The sequence below is a fragment of the Capricornis sumatraensis genome, chromosome 9 (assembly GCF_032405125.1).
Source record: "Capricornis sumatraensis isolate serow.1 chromosome 9, serow.2, whole genome shotgun sequence".
NCBI lineage: Eukaryota > Metazoa > Chordata > Mammalia > Artiodactyla > Bovidae > Capricornis > Capricornis sumatraensis.
This window is the reverse complement of record NC_091077.1, coordinates 16,765,656-16,791,254: the sequence shown is the minus strand read 5'-3', so window position 1 is coordinate 16,791,254 and position 25,599 is coordinate 16,765,656. Positions and strand designations below refer to the sequence as shown.

Below are 25,599 nucleotides of genomic sequence, written 5' to 3'. Positions count from 1 at the left end.
GGTGGAAGCTCCTGCAATGGTGAGGGGGCATTTCTGGGCCCAGTCCGACCCTAGGGAAGGTCTTTCCTTCTGCTCCTGCCCTGAGTCTCCCTGCTCCGTACCTAAAGCCCTGTTTCTACTAGGCCCAGGCCTCTGGGGGGTCCTCTGTCCTCCATCCCATCTCCTGGTCCTGCCCTCCTATGCCTGGGTCCCTCTTCTCTCAGATGTAGATGAATGTCAGCTTGGGGGACACGGCTGTGACAGTCATGCCTCCTGCCTCAACACCCCTGGGAGTTTCAGCTGCAGCTGCCAGCCAGGCTGGGTTGGGGATGGCTTCGAATGCCGTGGTAAGTGGGGCCCAGAGGTCCAGACAGAGAAGCAGAGGTGGGTGGGGTGAGTGGGCAGGCTACAGCTGGGCAGAGGTGGCTGGGCTCAGGCATGTCCATGGGGGAGGGTCAGGGTTGGGATTTGGAGGGTCTGCCTCCCCACAGCCCCCCAACGCACACACCTGGGGGACCCTGGGTTCCGTCTCCTGCAGACCTGGATGAATGCGCCTCCAAGGAGCATGGGTGCAGCCCGAGAGCTGACTGCCTCAATGCCCCTGGCTCCTACCGCTGTGCCTGCCGCCTGGGCTTCTCTGGGGATGGCTTCTCCTGTGAAGGTGAGGTCGGGGCGTGGGATGAGAGGGCTGGAGGGGTCCAGAAAGGATGGCCAAGGGGGCTGGATTCCACGGTGCCCACGACTCACACTGATCCACTCACTGCTCTGTGGATGCCAAAAAGGATGTACCTTCAGCGCTTGGGGCCAGAGGCCAGGCCCTAGGTCCCTTGTAAGTGAAAGTGAAGTCGCTCAGTCGTGTCCAACTCTTTGCCACCCCATGGACTGTAGCCTACCAGGCTCCTCTGTCCATGAGATTTTCCAGGCAAGAATACTGGAGTGGGTTGCTGTTTCCTTCTCCAGGAGATCTTCCGAACCCAGGGATTGAACCTGGGTCTCCCACATTGTAGGCAGACACTTTACCGTCTGAGCCACCAGGGAAGTCCCTGAGTCCCTTAGGGGCGGTCTTCTCTGGACTCCGAATGCGTGGAGTTTTCTGGGTGTGGAGACAGGAATACTTGCTTCCTGTTGGCCCTCCGCCCCAGACTGTGAGCGACCATGTGCCCTGTCCTCTCCCTGGCTCTGACTCAGTCACCTGCCCATTGAGTCGGGGTCTGAGTCCCCCCGGGCTACTTGCCAGCTCCCTGGAACTCCGGGTGACAGTGAAGGGCTCGCGTGATCAGGGCCGCCTGTCCCCACCATGTGGGTCCTCACCTGCTGACCACCCGCCCCCTCCTCTGGGTCCCCTTAGACAGGGACGAGTGTGCAGAGAATGTAGCCCTTTGCGAGAACGGGCAGTGCCTCAATGTCCCCGGCGAGTACCGCTGCGAGTGCGAGATGGGCTTCAGCCCCACCGAGGACCAGCATGCCTGCCAGGGTGAGGTCTGGGGCAGCCGGGGTGCGGGCAGAGCAGGGGGTCCCTGGAGTCGCTGGCGCTGGGGGCAGCAGAAGTGGGATGCTGGCAGGGCTGTGCTCACCTGGGCTCCGCTCCTCCTCAGACGTGGATGAGTGTGTGCTCGGGAACATCTGTGTGTTCGGGAGCTGTGAGAACCTGCCGGGGATGTTCCGCTGTATCTGCAATGAGGGCTATGAGCTGGACCGCGGTGGTGGCAACTGCACAGGTGGGGGGTCCGTGGGGCTCGGGGTGGCAGGCTTGTTCCATCGATTCCCACAGATCTCTTCTCACATGTCCTCTACAGAGTGGAGGGAGTCCTTGTCTGACCCCATCTCCAGTAGTGCCCCTCCCCATTAGCCTTCATCATCATCATCATTTATCATCCCCCAAGTAAATGCAGTGAGTCAGGGAGACTTCCCTGGCAGTCCAGCGGTTAAGATTCTGTGCTTCCACTGCAGGGGGCACAAGTTCGATCCCTGGTTGGGGAACTAAGATCTCGCTTCCTGCATGCCAAGCAGCCAAAAGAAAAAAGGGCGCTGTAAATCAATGAAGTCGAGCTCCCTCCACTCCAACCATCAGAATGGTCTCCCACCTGTCTATCCCAAATGGGGTCAGCTGACTTTTTCAGTGAAGGGCCAGCCAGTAAATATTTTCCGTTTTTGGCCATACAGTCTCTGCCCTGTAGCTTAGAAACAGACATAGGTGATAAGTGAATGAATGGCTGTGCTTGTGTACCAGTAAAATTTTATTTACACAGACAGATAGGGGGCCGGATTTGACCCACAAGTTGTAGTCTGCCAGCCTAGCTTGAAACATGTTCTCAATATTGGTTTTTGTATGTTAGCTCGTGGACTCTGCTGGCAAAGGCAAACCTCCAGGCCAAGTAGAAAAGAGCAGAGGAAGGCAGGGGGTTGCCTGGGACAGGCTACTGTCCCATCAGGCTTTCTTCCTAGGGGCCTTGTCCCTAACACCAGCCCCCAGCAGCCCGGTATTCGACTCCCCAGGAAAAAGGCAGGAGGGAAGTGAGTTGAGAGGGGAGGATCTCTGCTGATGGTGCCCCCACCCCACAGATGTGAATGAGTGTGCAGATCCTGTGAACTGCATCAACGGCCTGTGTGTCAACACCCCCGGCAGCTACCTCTGCAACTGCCCCCAGGATTTTGAGCTGAATCCCAGCGGTGTGGGCTGCGTGGGTAAGTACGCACTCTGCTGCAGGTGGGGTTCTGGGGTCCACGTGCTGGATGGGGCCACCTGCTCCTGATAGACAGGCCCTTGGCCAGAGCAGTCGTCCCTGTCTTTTGAGATGCATCCTTTGGGCTCTAGGCTGACAGATGCACAGAGTCACACGTGCACACAGACATGTGCACACACGGACATACATAGAGTAATACACAGTTACACATACAAAGAGGTGCAAACACACACACAGAGACACACCCACCCTATTTCTCCCCCACCACTTGCTAACCAGCCCTTTCTGCCTGTTTAGATACCCGGGTCGGGAACTGTTTCCTGGACACACAGGATCGAGGGGACGGTGGCATTTCCTGCAGTGTGGAGATCGGGGTTGGCGTCACCCGGGCCTCCTGCTGTTGCTCCCTGGGTCGGGCTTGGGGCAACCCTTGTGAGCTGTGCCCGCTGGCCAACACCAGTGAGTCCCTGAGTGGAGTGGGAGCAGGAGAAGACGGAGACCTAGCCCTGGTCCAGGCTCCCTGAGGGCTTAGGGGGTCATCGCTGCTCAGGGAGGGACCCTGGGAACCAGAAAGGGAGAAGGACTCAGCCTGGGTCACAGCATATTCTCCGCAGTTCATCATCTAGAGTCTCCTCTGCCATCTCTTCCTGCAGATTCTTTGTATGTTTACATTTACTTGCCTGCTCAGTCAGTCAGCAAACACTGAGAATTCCTAGGGCATAGGAACCTGGAGAAGGATGAAATACAGCCACTGCACGCTGCCCCTCACCCATAAACCAACAGTCCCTGGACTCGTGAGAGTAGAACTATTCTGAGTCTGTTTGAGACATAGTGATGGCCAAAGAGGAAGCCATGGAGAGGAAGAGGGTAAGGGAAGGCTTCCCAGGAGAGGGACTTGAATGAGGTTTTGAAGAATGAGTAGGAGTTTTCCAGGCAGCGTAGAGGGAAGGGTGTGTGGTGCAGTGGGAACAGCATGTGCAAAGTCCTCAGGTGTGGAGCAGGGAGGCATGTGTCTACCTATTCCGGGGCATATGTGTGTGAGGGTAATGTACATGCAAGATCTTCCTTTCATGGGGGAAACTTGTGGTCACATTAGAGTCTGGTTTTGGCTCACAAGAATCCTTCCTCCCTACCCCCAACTACCACCACAAAATCCATCTGCTCACATGTTGAATGTGAACAAGTGTTTACACACACACACAGAGACACCAGATCCTCCATAATTGTACCAATATTTCTAGGCCCCAGAGGGTGAGGCAGTAAAGGGATGTAGTTTCTATGGTAACAGGATGCCAGACCCATTCTTGAGCCCTTTTTAGGGGACCTCCCTTCCTGTGCTTCCCCTGAGCCTTGCCCAAATGCTTCACCCCACAGTCCCTCACAAGAGCTTCTTTCCCTTGCAGCTGAGTACAGAACCCTGTGCCCAGGGGGTGAGGGCTTCCGGCCTAATTCCATCACTGTCATCCTGGAAGGTGAGTTCCTGGTAGACTATCCATCCATGTACCCACTGATTGACCTTCCTCTCATGTCCCATCACCAAGGAGCAGAGTTGGGCAACTTTTGGGTGGGGGGCAGGTCCTCTCAGCTCTTCCACTTATTGGTTTATTGATTCATCCTTCTATCCAATCCCCATCTACCCATCCATCCATCCATCCCCCATTTACCCATCCATATATCCATTCCTCATCCATCCATCCACCCTTTCTTCTTTCCTTCCTTCCATCCATTCATCCATATATACATAAATGTAAGTACGTTTATCGATCCACTCACCTACCCACCCACCCATCCATCCAGTCATCCTTCTTTTCATCCATCGGCCCGTTTGCTTATTTGACCCATTCTCTGCTTTTCATATCCACTTATCTACCCATTTATACATCTATCCACCCATATCCATCCATCCATCTATGCATTCCTCCTTTCATTTATTTATCCAGCTACTCACCCACCTATTCATTCACACTCATGTTCTTGTCCATTCACATTGTTGTTTATTCACTCATCCACTACTTTTCATCTCTATCCACCTACTTACCCACCCACCCCTCCATCTATTCTTCTATCCAAAGTGGATAATGAGATTGGACAGTTCCATCAAGAGGGAGCTTTGTGATGGATAGATGGATGGATGAGAGGATGGACTATCCAATGAAGGGGAAGAGGATGAATTCAGGGTGACATTGACCCGGGAGAGTCTGGGTACAGCCTCTAAATATCCAACAGCTCTTGGGTGTCCTTAAAGAAGTGGAAGTCCCAGGGGAAGGCATGGGTGTCCCCCAAGTACTCTGCTTGGGTGTAGCTTGCAAGCACAGCTTCCTCACTTCCTGACAGACATTGATGAATGCCAGGAGCTGCCAGGGCTGTGCCAGGGGGGCAACTGTGTCAACACCTTCGGTAGCTTCCAGTGCGAGTGCCCAGCTGGCTACCACCTCAATGAGGATACCCGCATCTGCGAGGGTGAGCTTGAGCCCTCTCCTCCCTGCCTGCATTTCTGCCCAGCCTCACCTCTTCTTCAGGGCCTGGGGGCTCACATGCCCCACTCCAGAGTCTGCTCACTTGCCTTGCTGCCCAGGGTCCACTGGAAGGACTGCGAAGGCTTCCTTGGAATGCCCCAATCTACCCTCTGCTCTACTGCTTCTTCCCATCTCCCCATTGCCTGACCTCCAGCCTCCTTCCCAGTCAGAAATATCTGGCTTTATCGCAGCAGCCATGCCCTTCCTCAGGGCGAAAGCTGACCAAGGCCCAGAGCTAAGAGAGGAAGGAAAAAGACCCCTAAAGAGCAGTCACATCTTTCCTTTAAGCATCCCCTTCACTTGTGTGTTACGGTCCTCTCCTGCATCTTCGTAACAACCAACAGTTAACTGGTGTCTGTGATTCTGTGTCACCATGGAGCTGAGTGTTTGCCGTTCGTTCATTTACCAAAACAGCCTCATGGGGGAGATGTTCCTATTATGACCCCACTTTTCAGATGCAGAAACTAAGGGAGTTAATTAAGTCACTTGAGTGGTGAAAGTGTTAGTCATTCAGTCATGTCCGACTTAGCGACTATAGCCCATCAGTCTCCTCTGTCCATGGGATTCTGCAGGCAAGAATACTGGAATGAGTTACTATTCCCTTCTCCAGGGGATCTTCCTGACCCAGGGATCAAACCCAGTCTCCTGCATTGTAGGTGGATTCTTTACTGTCTGAGCCACAAAACCAGCTAGTGGGTGATCCTTGAGCCTGAGTTATTTTGATACAATGTATCAAATTACTTCCTTCATCCATCCATCTGTCCACCAACCCATTCCTTTTTTTTTTTTTCAGTAATATTAACTGAGCACCTGCATGCGACCAGACACCAGCATCAGCACACTAGGGCAGCAGGCTGTCTGCTCTGAGCAGCACACTTTAGTTGCTGTTCAGTCACTCAGTCATGTCCCACTCTTTGCAACCCCATGGACTGCAGCACGCCAGGCTTCCCCTGTCCTTCTCTATCTCCCAGAGTTTGCTCAAACTCATGACTATTGAGTCAGTGATGCCATCCAACTATCTCATCCTCTGTTGCCCCCTTGTCCTCCTGCCCTCAGTCTTCTCCAGCATTAGGGTCTTTTCCAATGAGTCAGCTCTTTGCATCATGTGGCCAAAGTATTGGAGCTTCAGCATCAGTCCTTCCAATGAATATTCAGGGTTGATTTCCTTTAGGATTGACTGGTTTGGTCTCCTTGCTGTCCAAGGGACACTTAAGAGTTTTCTCACGCTTTAGAGACTCAAGGAAATGGTGAAGGCTGGGAGAGATCTAAGCTCAAATGCCCCTTTGTATGTGTAGGTGGGACCTGGCAAACCAGAATCAGAACCCAAAATGCTTGAAAAATATTTTATCCCTCCCTGCTTCCCCTACCCCATAGACTATCAAAAGAAAAAGGGAAAACTTCTGTCATCACATATGGCAGTGTGCTGCATTTTTTGACTATCACAGGGTAGGAAGATTTCAACCTGAATGTTGGCCTTGGCTATGGAGCCTTGCAGGGTCAGTTCGTGCCCTTGAGGGCTGCAGTGTTGGAGTACTTTCCAGCTTTCAGGCTCAAGGGCCCTCTACTCCGAAGCCCCCACTCCCCAGCCCTCTCCACTTAGTTTAATGCTCTGCTGTTGCCATCTTGAAATTCTTCATATACTTTAAACAAGGGTTTTCATTTGCACTGGGCAAATTCTATAACCAGTCCTTGTTGAAAATTTTATCTAACTCCTAGAATCACTAAGTCACATGGTGATTCTGTGTTTGACTTTTTTGAGGAACTGCCAGACTGTTTTCCACAGCAGCTGCACTATTTTGCATTTTCACCGGCAACATACGAGGGTTCCAGTTTCTCCACATTTGTTATCAACACTTGCTATTTTCCGTCATTTAAAGTAATATTATCCTAGTGGGTGTGAAGTGGTATCTCATGGTTTTGATTTGTGTTTCCCTAATGAACGGTGGCCAGTTGGAGGGTCTCTTAAGTATAATACTGTTTTACAATTAGACTGGTTCTGTAGAAAATAAGGGAAATGGGTAGAAGTAGGATATGTGTTCGGAGAAGGCGAGGGCACCCCACTCCAATACTCTTGCCTGGAAAATCCCGTGGACAGAGGAGCCTGGTAGGCTGCAGTCCATGTGGTCGCTAAGAGTTGGACACAACTGAGCAACTTCACTTTCACTTTTCACTTTCACGCATGAGAAGGAAATGGCAACCCACTCCAGTGTTCTTGCCTGGAGAATCCCAGGGACGGGGGAGCCTGGCGGGCTGCCGTCTATGGGGTCGCACAGGGTCGGACAAGACTGAAGCGACTTAGCAGCAGCAGCAGCAGCAGTGACTAATGAAGTTGAATACCTTTTCGTGTGCTTATTGGCCGTTTGTATATCTTCTTTGGAAAAAATGTCCTTTCAGGTCTTTTGCCCATTTAAGAATTGGGTTGTTTGTCTTTTTGTTGTTGAGTTGTAAGAGTTCTTTATATATGCTGGACAAGACTCCCATGTGATTTGCAGAGATTCTCCCATTCTGTGGGTTGTGTCATTGATGCACAATAGGTTTAAATTTTTAGGAAATCCAGCTTATCTGGGTTTTTTTGTTTGCTTTTGGGTTTGTGCTTTTGGTGTCATATCTAAGAACCTGTTGCTAAATACAAGGTCTTTAAGGTTTACCTCTGTGTTTTCGTTCAAGGGTTTTATGTGTTAGCTCCCCTGTTTAGGTCTTCTATGTATTTTGAGTTAATTTTTGTGTATGGTGTGAGGTAGGATCCAACTTCATTCTTTTGCAGGTGGAATGACAGTTTTCATTCTGTGGATTCTTTAGTATATCCTATATGTCAGGTTCCCTGGTTTTGTAAGTTTTTGACTGGGTCCCAGAGTTCGTCAAAAGTTAATTTTGTCAGTTTTTGCCCAGCTCCATAGTTGCTGTTTGTGGAGGAATAGAACTTCAACATTCCCTACTCTGCCATTTTTGGAAATGTCACTCCTAGTGAAATAAACTACTACTTGTTTTTGTGTAGCCGATTAAGAATGCTTTTTACATTTTTAAAAATTATTGGAAAAAACTCAGAAGAAGAAGACTATTTTGAGCCACGTGAAAATGACATGAAACTCACATTTCAGTGGCCATAAATCAAGTTTTATTAGAGCATAGCATGCTAATTTGTTTATTCATTGTCTATGGCTGTCTACATGCTCTGATGGCAGTGTGAAAAGCTCATCAGAGACCATTGTTGCCTGACAACACAAAAAAAAGCCCTGGTGGCTTAGCGGTAAAGAATCTGCCTGCAATTCAGGAAACGGAAGAGACATGGGTTTGATCCCTGGGTTGAGAAGATCCCCTGGAGAAGGAAAGGCAGCCCACTCCAGTATTCTTGCCTGGAGAATCCCATGGACAGAGGAGCCTGGTGGGCTACATTCCATGGGATCACAAAAGGATCAGACACGACTAAGCAACTAAGCAGCAACTTGCTTTGCAGAAAAAGTTTGCTGCCTCCTGGACTAGGGGGTTGATCTGACTGAGAATCAACGTTTTTCTCTCAAGAATATTTTATTCGAAGGACTGTTGCTTCCTATTGCATCACACTGGGAAGCACGGGATTGCCCCACTCTTGGTGATAATATCATTCATTTGTAAGCTCCGGTCATATTTTTTCTTTTTTCTTAATAGAGCAGGGATCATAGTAAACTGTTTTCCCCATCTAACACCATGCTGTGTCTTTCCACATCACTAAGGTATCTGTGCATTTGAAGCTAATCCTGAAACTAGACTCAAGCACATAGTAAAGTTGTTCTGGCAGACTTGTGGTGGGGAGTTATCCAGATGATTCCTGGATACAAACAATTCCTCCCTCCCTTGCAGACATCGACGAATGCTCTGCACACTCAGGCATCTGTGGCCCTGGAACCTGCTACAACACTCTGGGAAACTACACTTGTGTCTGCCCTATGGAATACCTGCAAGTCAACGGTGGCAATAACTGCATGGGTATGAAGTGTGATGATGAGAGAGACCAGTAGTTGTGAAAATAGCACTAGCCTATGGGAGGGGCTTCTGGAAGTCTCCAACCCTTGGAAGAGTGTGGAGAGGCATGTTTGTTAGGGGAGAGATGAAGGGTGAGTGTATTGGAAATGCTGCTATGCAGCAGTGAACAAGGCTGCAGGGCTCAGGGCTGCCATGAATGGTTGTCCAGGTTGTGCACTGCCCAAGAAAGGTCAACATGTGAATGGCACTCTCCTGTGTGTTGCCTCAGAGAAGTCAAGCCAGTAGTTTTCAAATGGATTTATGAATTAGCTTCTGCCTCTCTGGCTGTCTTCCTCTGGTGTCTCTAACCTACCTCCTTCTCCCCAACCCAACTGCAGACATGAGGAAGAGCGTCTGTTTCCGGCATTACAACAGCACGTGTCGGAATGAGCTGGCCTTTAACGTGACCCGGAAGATGTGCTGCTGTTCCTACAACATCGGCCAGGCCTGGAATAGACCCTGTGAGGCCTGCCCGACCCCCGCCAGTCGTGAGTGCCCCTCCCCCGCCTTCTTTCCAGTCTGGCCCTTTTCAGTGCAGTGTTTAAGGCAGCCTGCTGCACTTAGGACTCCTGGATGAGTCTGTTGTTTTGATTAGAGCCAAAGAGTTGAAATTCCATCCCGATCAGTGTATGGGGAAAATCAATACATTCTGATTTTGCAGACTTGTGGAATTCAGGGTGGATCAGCGAGGCTTTCATCTGGGTTAAAGGACCTTGAAGACTCACAGATTATCTGGGGGTGGGGCAGGGTGGTGTCAGTGAGTGCGTGGGGCCAAAAGCGAAAAACAGAAGCAGTCAGAGACACCAGGGCCCCATGAACTGGGAAAGTAGAGAGCTCACAGAAGTTCTGGAAAGGATTACAGAAATGTCGATTGGGATGAAGAAGGGTGTTCCAGGCCGGGGACAGCAGGAGAAAAACCCTAAAAGAAGGACTGAGCAGTGGGGGTGAGCTCTATTAAAAAAATCTATCATGGAGTACCCACCAGCTGAAGATTAAACTGTATTGTTGTTCAGTCTCTCAATCATGTCTGACTCTGCAACCCCATAAGCTGCAGCGCGCCAGCCTCCCCTGTCCTCCACTATCTCCCAGAGTTTGCCCAAACTCGTCCACTGAGTCAGTGATGCCATCCAACCATCTCATCCTCTGTCACCCCCTTCTCCTCCTGCCCTCAATCTTTCCCAGCATCAGGGTCTTTTCCAGTGAGTTGGCTCTTTGCATCAGGGGGCCAAAGTATTGGAGCTTCAGCATCAGTCATTCCAATGAATATTCATGGTTGATTTCCTTTAGGATTGACTGGTTTGACAAGCGTATTAATGCTATGGAATGAATGCTTGTGTCCTTCATCCCAGATTTCATATGTTGAAGCCCTAACCCCCAGTGTAATAATAGTGTTTGGAGGTGGCGCCTTTGGGAGTTAATTAGGTCATGTGGATGGAGCCCTCTAAATGGGATTAGTGCCCTTATAAGAAGAGACACAGGAGTTGCTCTGTAGCCCGCCAGACTCCTCTGTCTATGGGATTCTCCAGTCAAGAATACTGGAATGGGTAGCCACTCCCTTCTCCAGGGGGTCTTCTTGACCCAGGGACTGAACCCACATCTCCTGCATTGCAGGCAGATTCTTCACCATCTGAGCTACCAGGGAAGCCCCATCATTGCATTAGAGCTACCCTGATCTAGGATCACCTCAACTTGATTAAATCTGCAAAGGTCCTATTTCCAAAAAGGGTCCCAGAAAGACTGGGTGGACAGGAACTTTGGGGGTGGGAGGGTCATTGTTCAACCCAGCACAATGGAGTGGGGGGATCATTATTGGGTATCTCTGGGCGCCAGACCCTGTTCTGAGATCTAGAAAATAAAAATATGGTAGACCCAAGCTGGGCAGTCTGGGAGGAAACTGCAGACAGCCAAGTCTGGTCATGAGATCGTCAAGAGAAATCAAACCTCACTCATAGATTATGTGGTGGGACTCGGGTACCTGCCTGGATTGTGTGCACCTGAATCTGAGCTGCAGGTCGAATATCGATGAGGCAGAAGTCCAAACTAGCCTCAGTGGCCATTATGTTCTCATCATGATGCAGGCAGAAGAGTGAGTGAGGGGCAGGGCAGGGACCTGGGGACAGGGGGCACCAACCTAATGCCTGATCATGTCTGTCAGGTGGGTCCAGGGACACCCACCCACCTGGGGACTGCGGTCAGGTAAGCAAAATCTTGGTGTCCTCAGTGGGATATAATTAGAGTGTGAATTGCCCAGGGGACTTCCTAGCTGACTCAGTGGTAAAGAATCCACCTGCCAATGCAGGAGACATGGGTTCAATCCCTGGGTTGGGAAGATCCCATGAAGGAGGAAATGGCAACCCACTCCAGTATTCTCGCCTGGAAAACCCTATGGACAGAGGAGCGTGGTGGGCTGCAGTTCAGGGGGCTGCAAAGAGTTAGACGTGACTTAGCGACTGAACAACAACAGCAACAACGAAATGCCCGGGGGAGCCAAAGGATAGTATCATCCTCTGACTGTGGCCAGAGTGAGGAGCTGCCCTGAGTCCTCAAGGCTGAAGCAGACTGTGCTAGGGAACAGCAAAGAGAACAGTATGTGCAAAGTTGTGGTAGCGTAACAGAGCAGGAATGTCCAGATGTGTGATGGAATCAGGGTAACGGGAGGGCAGGAGTTCCTGTTAGCAGGAAGCGGGGACTTGGGGAGAGAGGAAGGTCTGGAGGTCTGGACTGCAGAGTCTGCATTTTATGGTGAGGATGGTAGGGCGTGGCTGGTGGCACTCACAGAAAGAAGAGATGTGCCTGTATGTTGGAAGATCACATGGCACAGAGGCCTGTAACCCTCCCAGTGCTGGTCAGGGTGGAGGGAGTTATCAGAGGCCAGGTGAGCACCAGGCTACAGGGATGGACCAGGTGATCAGAGACAAGAGGAGGGGTCCTCCTAGCAGGGCTGCAGCCCCAGCCCCCACTCCCCTGTTTTCCTTTGCACAGTGGATTACCAGATCCTGTGTGGAAACCAGGTTCCCGGGTTCGTCATCGACATCCACACAGGGAAGCCCCTTGGTGAGTGACCTCCGTGCCCCCTTCTCCCCCCTGCCACCGCCTGGAGCCCCCGGTCACTCTGTGCCCCAAGCCCTGCCCCCTCTTTTCCCCTCCCCCACAACACTTTCCCTTCCATTCTCCTCTACCCCACACCCTCGCTCTTCTGTTTCCCTGGGCCAGGAATCCTGCCCCTCAATCCTGCTCCTTTTTTTTTTTTTTAAGGCAGAGAATATTTTTAGTAAATTGTTCATTTTTAAAAATTCTGTTAAAATACCCATAACAGAAAATTGGCCATTTTAACCATTTTTAAGTGTTCAATTCGTAACATTAAATAGATTCACACCACCGTGCAACCATCCCCACCATTCATCTCCAGAACTTTGTCATCTTCCCCTACTGAAACTCTGTTCCCATGAAACACTGACTCCCCAGCCCTTCCCCCAGCTCCTGGGAACCTCCATTCTACCTTCAAACTGTGGTAGAGGTCTGTGGTAGAGGTCCATAATTTATGGAGAACCGTGGTCTCCATCAATTTTACCTCACAGAAACAGAATCATGCAGTATTTGTCCTTTTTGTTTGCGGTTGTTCAGTCACTAAGTTGGGTCCGATTCCTTGCTACCCCATGGACTGCAGCATGCCAGGCTTCCCTGTCCTCCGCTATCTCCTAGAGTTTGCTCAAACTCATGTCCATTGAGTTGGTGATACTATCCAACCACCTCATCCTCTGTTGCCCCATCTCCTCCTGCCTTCAGTTTTTCCCACCATCAGAGTATTTTCCAATGAGTCGGCTCTTTGCATCAGGTGGCCAAAGTATTGCAGCTTCAGCTTCAGCATCAGTCCTTCCATTGAATCTTCAGGGTTGATTTCCTTCAGGATTTCCTTTAGGATTGACTGGTTGGAACTCCTTGCAGTTCAAGAGACTCTCAAGAGTCTTCTCCAACACCACAGTTTGAAAGCATCAATTCTTTGGTGCTCAGTTTTCTTTATAGTCCAACTCTCACATCCGTACATGACTACTGGAAAAACCATAGCTTTGACTAGATGGACCTTTGTTGGCAAAGTAATGTCTTGCTTTTTAATATGCTGTCTCATAGCCTATCTTCCAAGGAGGAAGCATCTTAATTTCATGGCTGCAGTCACCATCTGCAGTGATTTTGGAGCCCAAGAAAATAAAGTCTGTCACTGTTTCCATTGTTTCCCCATCTATTTGCCATGAAAATCAGTCCTGAATATTCACTGGAAGGACTGATGCTGAAGCTGAAACTCCAATACTTTGGCCACCTAATAAGAAGAACTGAGTCATTGGAAAAGACCCTGATTCTGGGAAAGATTGAAGGCGGGAGGAGAAAGGGACGACAGAGGATGAGATGGTTGGATGGCATCACTGACTCGATGGACATGAGTTTGAGTTGGCTCCGGGAGTTGGTGATGGACAGGGAAGCCTGATGTGCTGCAGTCCATGGGGTCGCAAACAGTTGTTCACGACTCAGCGACTGAACTGAACTGAACTTCCATCAATATTGACTGGTTTGATCTCCTTGCAATCTACAGGACTCTCAAGAGTCCTTTTATCATCTGTCTGGCTTATTTCACTCAGCATAATGTTCCCAAGATTTACCCATGTTGCAGCATAGATCAAAGTTAAATGAGGTCTTGTACAATGTAAGTTAAATGAGGTCTTGTACCTGAATGCCAAATTTCAACTGTGCAGTATTTAATTGATGAGCCTATTTTCAGTTGTCTTCATCCCATGGATGTATTCTCTTTATTTTTTTTAATTAATTAATTAATTTGGCTGCACTGGGTCTTAGTTGTGGCACGCAGGATCTTCGATCTTCGTTGCAGAGTGCGAGATCCATTCCCTGACCAGGGATGGACTGGGAGCTTGGAGTCTTAGCCCCTGGACCACCAGGGAAGTCCCTCTCCTTACTTTCCACAACTGGAACAGAGCAGATGAGATCTGATTCCCTTTCAGCCACCCCTTCAAATCTCAGTCTCTTTCCCCCTCTCCCAAGGGTCCAAGGTCATAAATCAGTCCCCCATGGGTGGACACTTAGGCTGATTCCAGGTTCTTCTTTATAAACAACAGCTTTATTGAGATATAACTCATGCTTTATGCCTGGAGTACTTTCTAGTGCCTTCTTCATGCATTTAAACAAATATTGAGGTTCCCCCTATTGAAAATGTATGGCATTGTTTTCTGGGAGTTGGACGTAAATCCTATGCTTTCTCACGTATTGTCTGTAGGACAATAAAAAAAAAAACAACTTGCTTTTTTCCCCCAGAAAAGAGTCGCGAAGAACCAGCCAGGCTACTACACACAGGACTGCTTCCTTCTATGTCCTGCTTTGTAGTATTCCAAGTGTGGACACATCCCAGGCCATAAGTCAGTTCCCCAGATTCTAGGATCTCATATAAATAAAACAGCTCTCCTGAGATATAATTCACGCACCATACACTTCACCCATCAAATGTGCACACTTCAGGGGCTTCCTTTGTGGTCCAGGGGTTAAGGCTCTGTTCTTCCATTGCAGGGGGCATGGGTTTGATCCCTAGTCTAGAAAGTTCCACATGCTATGAGGTGTGGTCAAAGGGAAAACTCAAAGTTGTGCTCCATCACTTCAATTCAAGTTAAGAGCATTCCATCACACCAAAAGAAACTCCGTCCCTATAAACAATCATTCCTCATTCTCTCTTCCCCCAGCCCCCCAGCAACCACTAGTCTGCTTTCTGTCTCTTTGGATGTGTCTGTTCTGGACATTTCATATAAATGGTATCATACGGTGTTTGTTCTTTGGGGACTGGCTTCTCTCATTAAGCTTCATGTTTTCAAGGTTCAACCACATTGTAGCGAGTGTCAGTGCTTCACCCCTTTTTCAGGCTGAATCCTATTCTCTTGTATGAAAAGACCACATTTTTTATGCTTCTTTTTAACTAGAGGATAATTACTTTACAGTATTGTGGTGGTAAAATAGATAGCCACATTTATTTTTTGACCATGTGGCATGCAGTCTCTTCCCTGACCAGGGATCCAACCTGTGCCCCCTGCAGTGGGCGCACAGAGTCTTAATGACTGGACTGTCAGGGAAGTCTGGAGAGACCACATTTTGTCATCAGTTCCTCTTTTGATGTTTCTGGTTTCTTGCTAAACGTCATCGCAGGTCCTCTCATGCAACTTCCTGCTGACACATGGGGCTGCTTCATTCCAGAGACCCCAGAATAGCAGGCTTGCACACACACACATATGTGCTGGGTCACAGCCAATGTGCATTTTTGTTGAGAAAGATGCCCTCTCCCCTTCTGCCTTCCCTCTCACATCCTGATTTCTTTCTGCTGTCAGCAGTTCTAGGTTAGCCACAGCAGAATTTTTCAACTGAAGGCTCGCTTGTGGACACACAGGTTCTCCCCAGTGGCACGATCTCTTAGGTCAGGGTCCCCAGACGACGCCAGGGGCTGGGCTGCCCCTGATGGCTGGTGACTTCCCCAGACATCGACGAGTGTGGGGAGATCCCCGCCATCTGTGCCAGCGGCATCTGCATCAACCAGATCGGGAGCTTCCGCTGCGAGTGCCCTGCGGGCTTCAGCTACAACAGCCTGCTGCTGGTCTGCGAAGGTGCTGCCGCCCCCCTACTCCCACCCCCGCGTGGGGTCCTGGTCCTTCTCCCACCCTGTGCTCTCCGGGCAAGTCATTTAAATTCCATGAATCTCAGTTTCCCCGTCTGCCTATGGGGCTAACGCCTTTCCAAGGGGCTCCAGCCCACATCATCCCCTCCATGTGGTTCTAGCTGCTTCTGGAAAAGCCAGGGGGAGGGGGCTGGATTTAGGGTTTGATTCTGCAGGAAAGATTTTCTTTCACTCCCCCCACCTGGCTGGCTGTACTCCCCAGACGTGGATGAGTGCACCAGCGGGGAGAACCCCTGCCAGCAGAACGCCAACTGCATCAACATCGCTGGCAGCTACCGCTGCAAGTGCGCCCAAGGGTACAAGCTGTCACCAGGCGGGGCTTGCGTGGGTAAGTGGGGACATAGTTGGGAGGTGAGGGAGCAGGACAAAGCCAGACTCTGTCTCCTGCTGGGACTTGGGTAGGGCATGGTCCTGTCTGGACTTTGCTCCTTGGCTGTAGTTTTTTTTTTTTTGGCCATGTCACTTTACATGAGGGACCTTAGTTCTCGGACCAACGATCAAACCAGTGCCCCTGCAATGGAAGCGCACAGTCCTAATCGCTGGAGTTGCCACCTTGGCTGTACTTTGGGGTGGGGGTGCCGAGGACATCTGTTAATGGGGGAGTCGTGAGGATGAAATGGGAGGGGAAGTGTCTCCCCTGGGGCAACAGCTCACATGCGGAACTTCCCGGCAGGGTCGGGCTCCCCTAATTGCAGCATGTGATGGCTCAGGACATGCTGTGGGTGGGAGCCCTGGGGACACTGTGCTGCCTGCCCTCTCTCAGGACGGAACGAGTGTCGAGAGATCCCAACTGTCTGTAGCCACGGCGACTGCATGGACACAGTGGACAGCTACGTGTGTCTGTGTCACCGTGGCTTCCGGGCCTCAGCAGACCAGACCCTGTGCATGGGTGAGAGCTCCCACCTGCTCCCGCCTCAATGGCCAGGCCATGAGGAGGCCATGGGTCTATACCTCCCATGGGGTGGGGCTGGTGCTTCCACGCATCCTGGTTCATTGACTCACAAGTTTGAGTCCTGGCCCCTGACACCTGGGGTGAATAACTTACTCACCTCCCTGCACCTCAGTTTTCTCATCTGTAAAATGGGAGTAGTAAATAGTACCAGGGATATATTTCCCATCCATGTGGGCAGGGCTGGGTACTGGAGAAGGGGGCTGGGTCCAGTCAGGCGCTCAGTCCCCAAGCTGCCTGTTGCCCTGGGTGAGCTGGCCAGGGGTTGGGGCCTTTGCTCTGGCAGATGTCGACGAGTGTGACTGGCAGCCATGTGGAAATGGGACCTGCAAGAACATTGTTGGCTCCTACAACTGCCTCTGCTTCCCCGGCTTTGTGGCAACACACAACGGAGATTGCGTGGGTGAGCTGCCCAGCCTCAGTGTACCCCCACTGAAAAGCTGATTCTTGGCTTGAGAGGCACCACCTCTCTGAAATAAAGGATCTCGACCTGGGGACGCCTTCAGTAAAACAACTTCAGGAGATTAAAAACTAGTTAACCACAAAGTTCTCCAAACCCCTGCAGTTGTTAGGTGCCAGGGGTCCCTTCCTAGAGCTTACACTCAGGTTGATAAGAAGGAGATGGCCAATACAGAGAGGAAGGTGAACAGTGAAGGCAAGATGCTGGTAATTTAGTACAGTGGTTCAAAGTGTAGATTACAAGTTCAAGTGGTATGAGTTCAAATCCCAGCTTTGCCATCTGCCAGCTATGCGACCTTAGGCAAGTCACGTAACCTCTCTGTGCGTTACTTCCCACCTCTGTAAAAAGGAGATTTATAGAATAGTAGTACCTACCTATCTTAATATCAGATCAAATTGACTTCCGGACAAAGAATATTACCAGAAATAGAGTCAGTGAATGTATTAAAAGGAGTCAGTTCTCTGAGAAGACATAACAATCATAAATGTTTATGCAGCTAATAATGAGCTTCAAAAGGTAGGAAGTAAAAATTGACAGAACTAAAAATGAAATAGACAAACTCACAGTTATGGTTAGAGACCTCAACTCTCCTCCCTCAGTAATAGAGGGAAAAGTAGAAGATCAGTAAGAATATAAAACACCTCAACAGTACTGTGAGCCACCTAGACCCAAATGATATTTATGGAACATTCCAGAATATACATTATTCTTAGGTGTACGTGAACATTCACCAGGAAAGATCATATTCTGGGCCATAAAACAAATAGTTTTTTGTTTTTTTTTTTAATCGAGGTTACACAAGGTAGGTTCTCAGAATGTAAGGGAATTAAACTATTGTAGTCAGTCACAAAAAGATCTCCAGAAAATCCCTAAGTATTTGGAAATTAAGCAATGTACTCCTAAAGAACCCATAGATAAAAGAAGAAATCATAAGGAAAATTAGAAAACATTTTGAATTAAATGAAAAGAAAATACAACATAAAATTTGTGGGATGCAGCTAAGGCAGGACCTATGGGCAAATTCATAGCATTACAATGCTCATATTAGAAAATACTGGTGTCTGCCTCATAGGATAGTTGGAGAGTTAATACACAACTGGCATGTAAGTGCTCAATAAATTGAAGTCACAGCCGTGAAGTCAATTTTTTGAATAGAAGTGCAAGGGAGGCTCAGAGCCTTAGGCTCTGTGGGTAACCCTGCTGGCCCGTCTTCCCTCTGCAGACATGGATGAGTGCACCACCATGGTGGGGCAGGTGTGCCGATTTGGCCAGTGCCTCAACACGGCTGGCTCCTTCCACTGCCTCTGCAAGGATGGCTTTGAGCTCACAAGTGATGGGAAGAACTGCATGGGTGAGTATCACAATGGTGTGTGTGTGTGTTAGCCACTCAGTCATGTCTAACTCTTTGCGGCCCCATAGACGGTAGCCCACTAGTCTCTGTCCATGGAATTCTCCAGGTAAGAATACTGGAGTGGGGTGCCATTCCTTCACCATGGTGCTGAAGCCATCTCAGCCAGCCCCTGCTCCAAGCTGACCTGCAGTTGGCACTTTTGAGGGGGCATGACTCCATTTCATAACCATACATTTATTTTAAGGTATAAAAAGAGACAGAACCAGCACACCACACCCATGTTTTCGCCAGGTTTGTGATTTAGAGAATGATTGTCTTAAAAATCCAAGTTTTATGATGTATGGAATAATAGAGGAGCTGAGTGGATGACATGGAAAGCATGAAAGGAGTCTGCAAGTGGCTTGAGATTAGGAACTTCACTCCCCCTTCCCCTGGACAACACCTGGCTCCACTTATAACCCCCACCAGGACCCAGAATACTCTTCTCCAGATGTCTTTGTTTTCCCAAGGCTCAGCCCTTCCTCTGGATCCAGGAGGGGTTGTCTAGGGGCCCTCGGCCATTATGCTGTGACCGTAGGTGCTGGTCTCAGCCCCAGGCGAGTCCCTGCCCCCCAGCTAGTGCTGAGACCCCTCCTCCTCCTCTCCATAGACACCAACGAGTGTCTCAGCCTTCCAGGAACCTGCCTGCCAGGCACTTGCCAGAACCTTGAGGGCTCCTTCCGCTGCATCTGTCCCCCTGGCTTCCAGGTGCAGAGTGACCGTTGTGTCGGTGAGTATCTGCCCTCACCTCCCAGCTCTGGGGCCGCGGGGTGGGCACCTCTGGGCCTCTGTTCCTCCGTGTGTAAAATGGGAATGCCAGCTGGACTGGTGGTGAGTGAAAAGATGCATTTAGGGGACTACCTCAAAGAGTTGGACATGACTGAGCGACTGAACTGAACTGAACTGAACTGAACTGAACTGAACTGAATTTGGTAGTCCAGTGGTATAGAGTCCTCGCTTCCAACTCAGGGGACGTGGATTCAAACCCTGGTCAGGGAGCTAGGATCCCACATGCCTGTGATGCAGCCAAAAATTAAAAAATAAAACCAAATCATACACACACACAAGATGCCCTTAGCACAGTGCTCAGTGCAGCTCCATACACTTCTATTGTTATTAAGATGCTCTCTCTCTGGCGCCCTCGGGCTTCCTCATGAATCCCATGAAATGGGCATGGGTGTGGGTCTCACTGGCCCAAACATGGAATTCCTCACTTGATGAGTGGTGATCGAGGACTGCTCTGACCTGAGCTCCGGTATTATTCCTCACCTGGGTGACTTGTATATTCCATGTTAATCTGGAGCAGTCTGGCCTGACCACCGTTCATTCACTTGGATTAGGCTTGTGCAACCTGGTCTAACCTGGGCCAGTCTGGCCTGAGCAGATGGACTAGTCTAGTATAATGTGAGCTAACTCCATCCACCACAGGCTAATGTTACCCAGTCTTGGTTGGTGGTGGTTTAGTCACTCAGGCATGTCTGACTCTTTGCAAACCCATGAACTGTAGCTCCCGGGTCCATGGGATTTCCCAGGCAAGAATACTGCAGTAGGTTACCACTCCCTTCTTCAGGGGACCAGTCTTGGTTAGCTCTGTACAAAGTTAGTCTCTAATGATGAACTTCTCCTGACCATGACCTCTACCTTGGAGATGAAAGACACACACACACACTGCCTACCTGGTACTCTGGCTCATCCTGAGCCCTGGGGACCCCACCCCGCAACAGTCTCTGGATCCTCCCGGGCTGGGCCCCCCTCCATCTGCCCCGCCCCCAGCAGCTGACTCTGCCCCACCAGTGGAGGGCCTGCTGCGTCCCCCCTCACTTCATGTCCCTGCCCCTCCAGACATCGACGAGTGCTCCGAAGAGCCCAACCTGTGCCTTTTTGGCACCTGTACCAACACCGCCGGAAGCTTCAACTGCCTCTGCCCGCCTGACTTTGTCCTGTCTGACAACGGGCACCGTTGCTTTGGTGAGTCTGGAGCCAGGGGGCACTCAGGCTGAGGGAAGAGGTGGGAGGTGGGGTGGGGCAAGAGCTCCATCACCCAGAAAGGGGGCCTGCAGTTTCTTGTGTGGGTCTCCAGGAGCCTTGTCCAGTGTGGGCTAGCCTCACCTGGGTTGAGCTGGTCTCTTCTCTCCCAGGTTAGGGAAACTCAACAAGTATTTGTCATTCTGGGAACCAGTGGTGAGCCAAACCCCTCAGTCTGTCTGTAAAGCTGAATCATGAAGGCTCAGGCTAGGGAATGGCATCAGTAATGAGAATTTGGGGTCTGAAGTCTGGGGTCCTCTGGCTCTTTGGAATGAGTTGTTTTGCCTCTCCAAGAAGGGGATTCTGACCCAAAAATTATGTGGCTAGGTTTGACCATTCTGCCAACTTGGGATGACTCCCACAGCTGTGAATGTGGGGTGTTGCTGGAAAGGATTCTCAGATTCTGTGAATGTGGGGTGTTGCTGGAAAGGATCCTCAGATTCTCAGCAAAAGCCCCAGGACTGACCCTCATTGGTCCAGGGTGGGTCACATGTTCGTCCCTGAACCAATCACCACGGAGTGATCCTGAACTGTTCTTATTGGCTGCTGGTAGGGTCAGGACCACCCCATTCACAAGAACTGGGGGTGGCTGGCCCTTCTAGCAGTTTCCCTGGGGAATCACCCCCACAGACACACGGCAGAGTTTCTGCTTCACCCATTTCGAGGCCGGAAAGTGCTCAGTACCCAAAGCTTTCAACACCACCAAGGCCCGGTGCTGTTGTAGCCAGAGGCCCGGCGAGGGCTGGAATGACCCCTGCGAGCTGTGTCCCCAGGAAGGCAGTGGTGAGGGCCCCCCCTGCCCAGTCCCCCTGGTCCTTCCTGCCTGCCCCCTGCCCCTCCCCTGTCTGCTCTCCTTCCATTCTTCCTCCAGCCTTCCCCACACACAGGGGATGCTGGGGACTGCACCTGGCCACAGACCCTCACCTCCCTTCCCCTCTTGGTGTCCAGTCGCCTTTCAGGAGCTGTGTCCCTTTGGCCACGGGGCAGTCCCAGGCCCAGATGACTCCAGGGAAGGTGAGCTTCTCACCCACGTGCTGAGAGCCCCCGAGGCCACAGCAGCCTCCTGCATTCCTTCCCAGCCCTGTCTGAACTCTACCCTGGTTCCCCAGTCTCAGGTTCCCTCCTTGACCCATGGGTGGCCCTGGACACCCCCCCACCTCCTTGAAGGGAAGGAAGAGACCCTGATTGTGCCCAGGGCGTGACAGAGGCCTGCAACCCCTGCCGCTTGCAGATGTAAACGAGTGTGCGGAGACCCCTGGCGTCTGCACTAATGGCCTTTGCGTCAACACCGATGGCTCATTCCGCTGCGAGTGTCCCCTTGGTTACAGCCTGGACTTCACGGGTGTCAGCTGCGTGGGTGAGGGACTAGCCCACCCCAGCTTGCTTCCCAGGAAAGGAAGGAGCTGGGGAGGGCACATGCCACCCGAGGGAGCATCCAGCCTCTCAGCCGCTATCACTCTGCCCACCCACATGTCCACCTCACCAAAGTTTACTCGCTCATTCACTTATTCCTTTACTCATTCACGCATTTGCAGAGTTATTCATTTATTTACTCTTTCACCTATTCACTTATTCACACATTCTCACGCTTATTCATTCATTCATTTACTCGCTCATTCATTTACGTACTCTCTTGCTCATTCATTCACTAGCTTACTAGCTCATTCGTTTACTTCCTCATTTACTCATTCACCTATTTTTAAAGCTTTTACTATTTATTTGTTTTTCATATTTATTTGATTGGCTGCATCAGGTCTTAGCTGCGGCACGCAGGATCTTAGTTACAGTGTGTGAGCATGTGAACTTTGTTGCATGTGAACTCAGTTGCAGCATGTGGGATCTAGTTCCCTGACCAGGCATGGAACCCGGGTCCCCTGCAGTGGGAGTGCAGAGTCTTAGCCACCGGGCCACCAGGAAGTCCCTCATTCATGTATTCACGTATTCACTTACCGCATGCTTCTGCCCTGAGTCCAGCCCTGAAGGTGCGGCAGATCTAGCCCTGTCCAGTCTGTAGACACTCAGCAGGAGGCAGACAGGATTATGTCAACGGTGGGAGCTCCCTGAAGGCCCTGCCCACCCCCTTACCTCCCCACCGCAGACACAGATGAGTGCTCCGTCGGGCACCCCTGTGGGGGAGGCACCTGCACCAATGTCATAGGAGGCTTCGAATGTGCCTGTGCAGACGGCTTCGAACCTGGTCCCATGATGACCTGCCAGGGTAAGGCTCGGCCTGCCCAGACCCCGGGCTGTGAAACGGAAGCTGGGGGCGGGGGCTGACCTGAGAAAGGGAGAGGAGGTCCTGCAGGCAGACCCCACCCACCCGGCACCTCCACTGGCCTTTCCAGACATTGATGAGTGCTCCCTGAACCCCCTGCTCTGCGCCTTCCGCTGCCACAACACCGAGGGCTCCTACGCGTGCACCTGTCCAGTCGGCTATGCGTTACGAGAGGATGGGGCCATGTGCCGAGGTAGGACCCACACAGGCAGGCAGCGGATGGCAGGGCGCTGGGGCTCAGCCATACCTCTGTCCCAAGAGAAAATGAATAAATAAGAGCTGTGCCTCCAAGAGTGGGAATGAGTGCTAAGTGATAAAGTGACGGGAGAGCTGAGACAAGTGAGGGTGCAATGGGTGCTCTTTTGTGAGGGATGGTTTTGTATTTTTATGAAAGGGGAGCATCTCCTCAGTCTAACAGAACAGGACTGTGGCTCTGAAGGCCTCTCTGGTGGTGACTGGACATGCCCTGAATGGGCTAGCACAGTGGGGACAGTGACTGTTCCCTGCCCCCCTGGGGACATGTGGAAATGTCTGGAGATACTTCTTATGTCACAGTTGAATAGAGGTGGGGGTTGCTACAGGCATCGAGTGACCAAGGTTGCTGTTCAGTATGCTACACTGGACAGAGGAGCCTCCCACCACAAAGAATTTTTGAGTCCCAAATGTCCATAGTGTAGAGGGTAGAAACCCTGGCCTGGGACTTGGTCCCTCAAGGGCTGTTTCAGGGTCAGTGTTCCAGGGACCATGGTGAAGGTCGTACAGATTCAGAGACCCTGATGTGGGCAGGGGATGCAGGTGTTTGGGGCAGTCCTGACCATCCCTGCTGAGGTCCAGCCCCGGTGGATCCAGGGAATTCGAAGCGGGGACGGCGTTGGCGAGGGAAAAACTTATTTATTTATTAACATAAGATTAGGTTAGGAAGAAATAATATAGTAGGAAAATTAAGTGGAGAAAAGAGGCTGATTAACTTGGTTTACGTGGAAAACCAATAAAGTTCCAGACAAGGAACTTGCACCATCTACGTTAGGCCGCCGGCGCTCGTTTGACTATCGGAGAGTGCCCCGCCTTGGGCTCTCTCTCTTTCGGATCTTAAAAGCCGGGACAAGTAAATAGACATGGTGAGCCTCCACGTTCCAAGGGAATTCAGCCTGAAATTAGAGTAAAGAGGAGACACGGGGGAAACCAGTCCTTCCAATGACCGGCCCTGCCTCTATTGTCTAGAAAGGCCTTTTATACCTTTTTGATTGTACATAGAGATCAATAGGTAATACAAAATTATGTAGCATTAGCAGCCCAGACTCTTTCTGTATATCTTTTTGTATACAGAAGGTCTCAGGTGATTTACATTATCTTCTGGCCAAGAGGCTTGCTAACACTTTTTGGCTCTCTTCCTTAATGAATGTTAATTTCGTTTCCCCTGAAGTGTTTTTCTTTAATCTGCATCTCCTCAAAGCACTAAAGTTACATCTCTATAGAACAAAGGCGCAGTGGGTTATAACAAAGAAGGTACTTAACTCAAAGATGTAATGTTGCTACTTGTTTTTTCTATATACCAACCATATCAACAAGTAAAAGATATGAAAATTTGGCAGCAAGTATTGGCTCAACAAATGAAACCTTTAATCAGTCCTATTCTAATGATTTTGACTCCTCTGAAGCCTCTACATTCCTAGGATGTTTTAAGCTTCCTGTGCCTCCTGAAGTCAGGAGGCCTCATACAATCACATGCGCAGCTGCAGGCAGGCTAAAAAGCCATCAGAGGGGTTTTTGGATTGAAACACCCTTTCAAATGCAGAAGACTAAAGCCTGGAGATGACTTTTTCCAGGCAGGCATATTCTTATTTTGGGGGGTACACGCTCAGGAAATACCAGGGGGAAAACCTGAGATCTGACTCGACCTTGCCCTTCAGATCTCTGCCGCATGACCTTGTCACGGGTGGGATTCCTCACGCTGGCTCCCGGCACATCCCCTGCCACTTGACTTCCCAGGACGTCTGGGAGAGGTGGGGGAGGAACGGACACTGGGCAGTGCTTCAGGGACCTCTCTGGGAGGCCACTGGAGGGTGGGAGAGTCCAGATTTTCATGAGCCATGAGCACCATCGATCCATGGTCACCCACAGATGTGGACGAGTGTGCAGACGGTGAGCAAGACTGCCACGCCCAGGGCATGCTGTGCAAGAACCTCATTGGCACCTTCACCTGCATCTGCCCCCCAGGCACGAGGCCCCAGCCAGGCTCCGGGGAGGGCTGCACAGGTACAGAAGGGCTTCCCCACCCCATCCCACCATAGACAAGAGAGTTCAAAGCCAGAGGGCACGCGGGCAGGCACACATGGGCCCTGGAGGTGGAGGCCAGCTCTGGGGGACTCTGGCCTCCCTGCCTCCCTGCTGGCCTGCCTTATCCCTCCTGCCACAGATGATGATGAATGCCGTGCCCAGCCCAGCCCCTGTGCCAACGGCCGCTGCATCAACACTGTGGGCAGCTTCCATTGTGACTGTGACGAGGGCTACCAGCCCAGCCCCAGCCTCACCGAGTGCCAGGGTGAGTGTGACAAGGTCCCAGTGTGGCACCACCACCTGGGAGTTCCCCGAGGTGGGGGACAG

At 50.8% G+C, this 25,599-nt stretch overlaps 1 protein-coding gene across 1 annotated transcript in view; it reads left to right on the top strand.

Annotated features, from left to right (window-relative positions):
• Positions 1-25,599, top strand: part of FBN3 (fibrillin 3) — an 87,897-nt gene that overhangs the window by 48,364 nt on the left and 13,934 nt on the right. Inside the window, exons 35-59 of the mRNA XM_068980990.1 lie at positions 204-326; positions 518-640; positions 1,328-1,453; positions 1,575-1,697; positions 2,542-2,664; positions 2,961-3,122; positions 4,067-4,135; positions 4,998-5,123; positions 9,017-9,142; positions 9,517-9,666; positions 12,161-12,232; positions 15,700-15,825; positions 16,099-16,224; positions 16,660-16,785; positions 17,132-17,248; positions 18,528-18,656; positions 19,306-19,425; positions 20,538-20,663; positions 21,351-21,503; positions 21,669-21,734; positions 21,952-22,077; positions 22,819-22,938; positions 23,066-23,188; positions 25,117-25,251; positions 25,412-25,537. Coding sequence (XP_068837091.1) covers positions 204-326; positions 518-640; positions 1,328-1,453; positions 1,575-1,697; positions 2,542-2,664; positions 2,961-3,122; positions 4,067-4,135; positions 4,998-5,123; positions 9,017-9,142; positions 9,517-9,666; positions 12,161-12,232; positions 15,700-15,825; positions 16,099-16,224; positions 16,660-16,785; positions 17,132-17,248; positions 18,528-18,656; positions 19,306-19,425; positions 20,538-20,663; positions 21,351-21,503; positions 21,669-21,734; positions 21,952-22,077; positions 22,819-22,938; positions 23,066-23,188; positions 25,117-25,251; positions 25,412-25,537 — 3,042 coding nt within the window. The remainder of the gene's footprint in view (positions 1-203; positions 327-517; positions 641-1,327; positions 1,454-1,574; positions 1,698-2,541; positions 2,665-2,960; positions 3,123-4,066; positions 4,136-4,997; positions 5,124-9,016; positions 9,143-9,516; positions 9,667-12,160; positions 12,233-15,699; positions 15,826-16,098; positions 16,225-16,659; positions 16,786-17,131; positions 17,249-18,527; positions 18,657-19,305; positions 19,426-20,537; positions 20,664-21,350; positions 21,504-21,668; positions 21,735-21,951; positions 22,078-22,818; positions 22,939-23,065; positions 23,189-25,116; positions 25,252-25,411; positions 25,538-25,599) is intronic.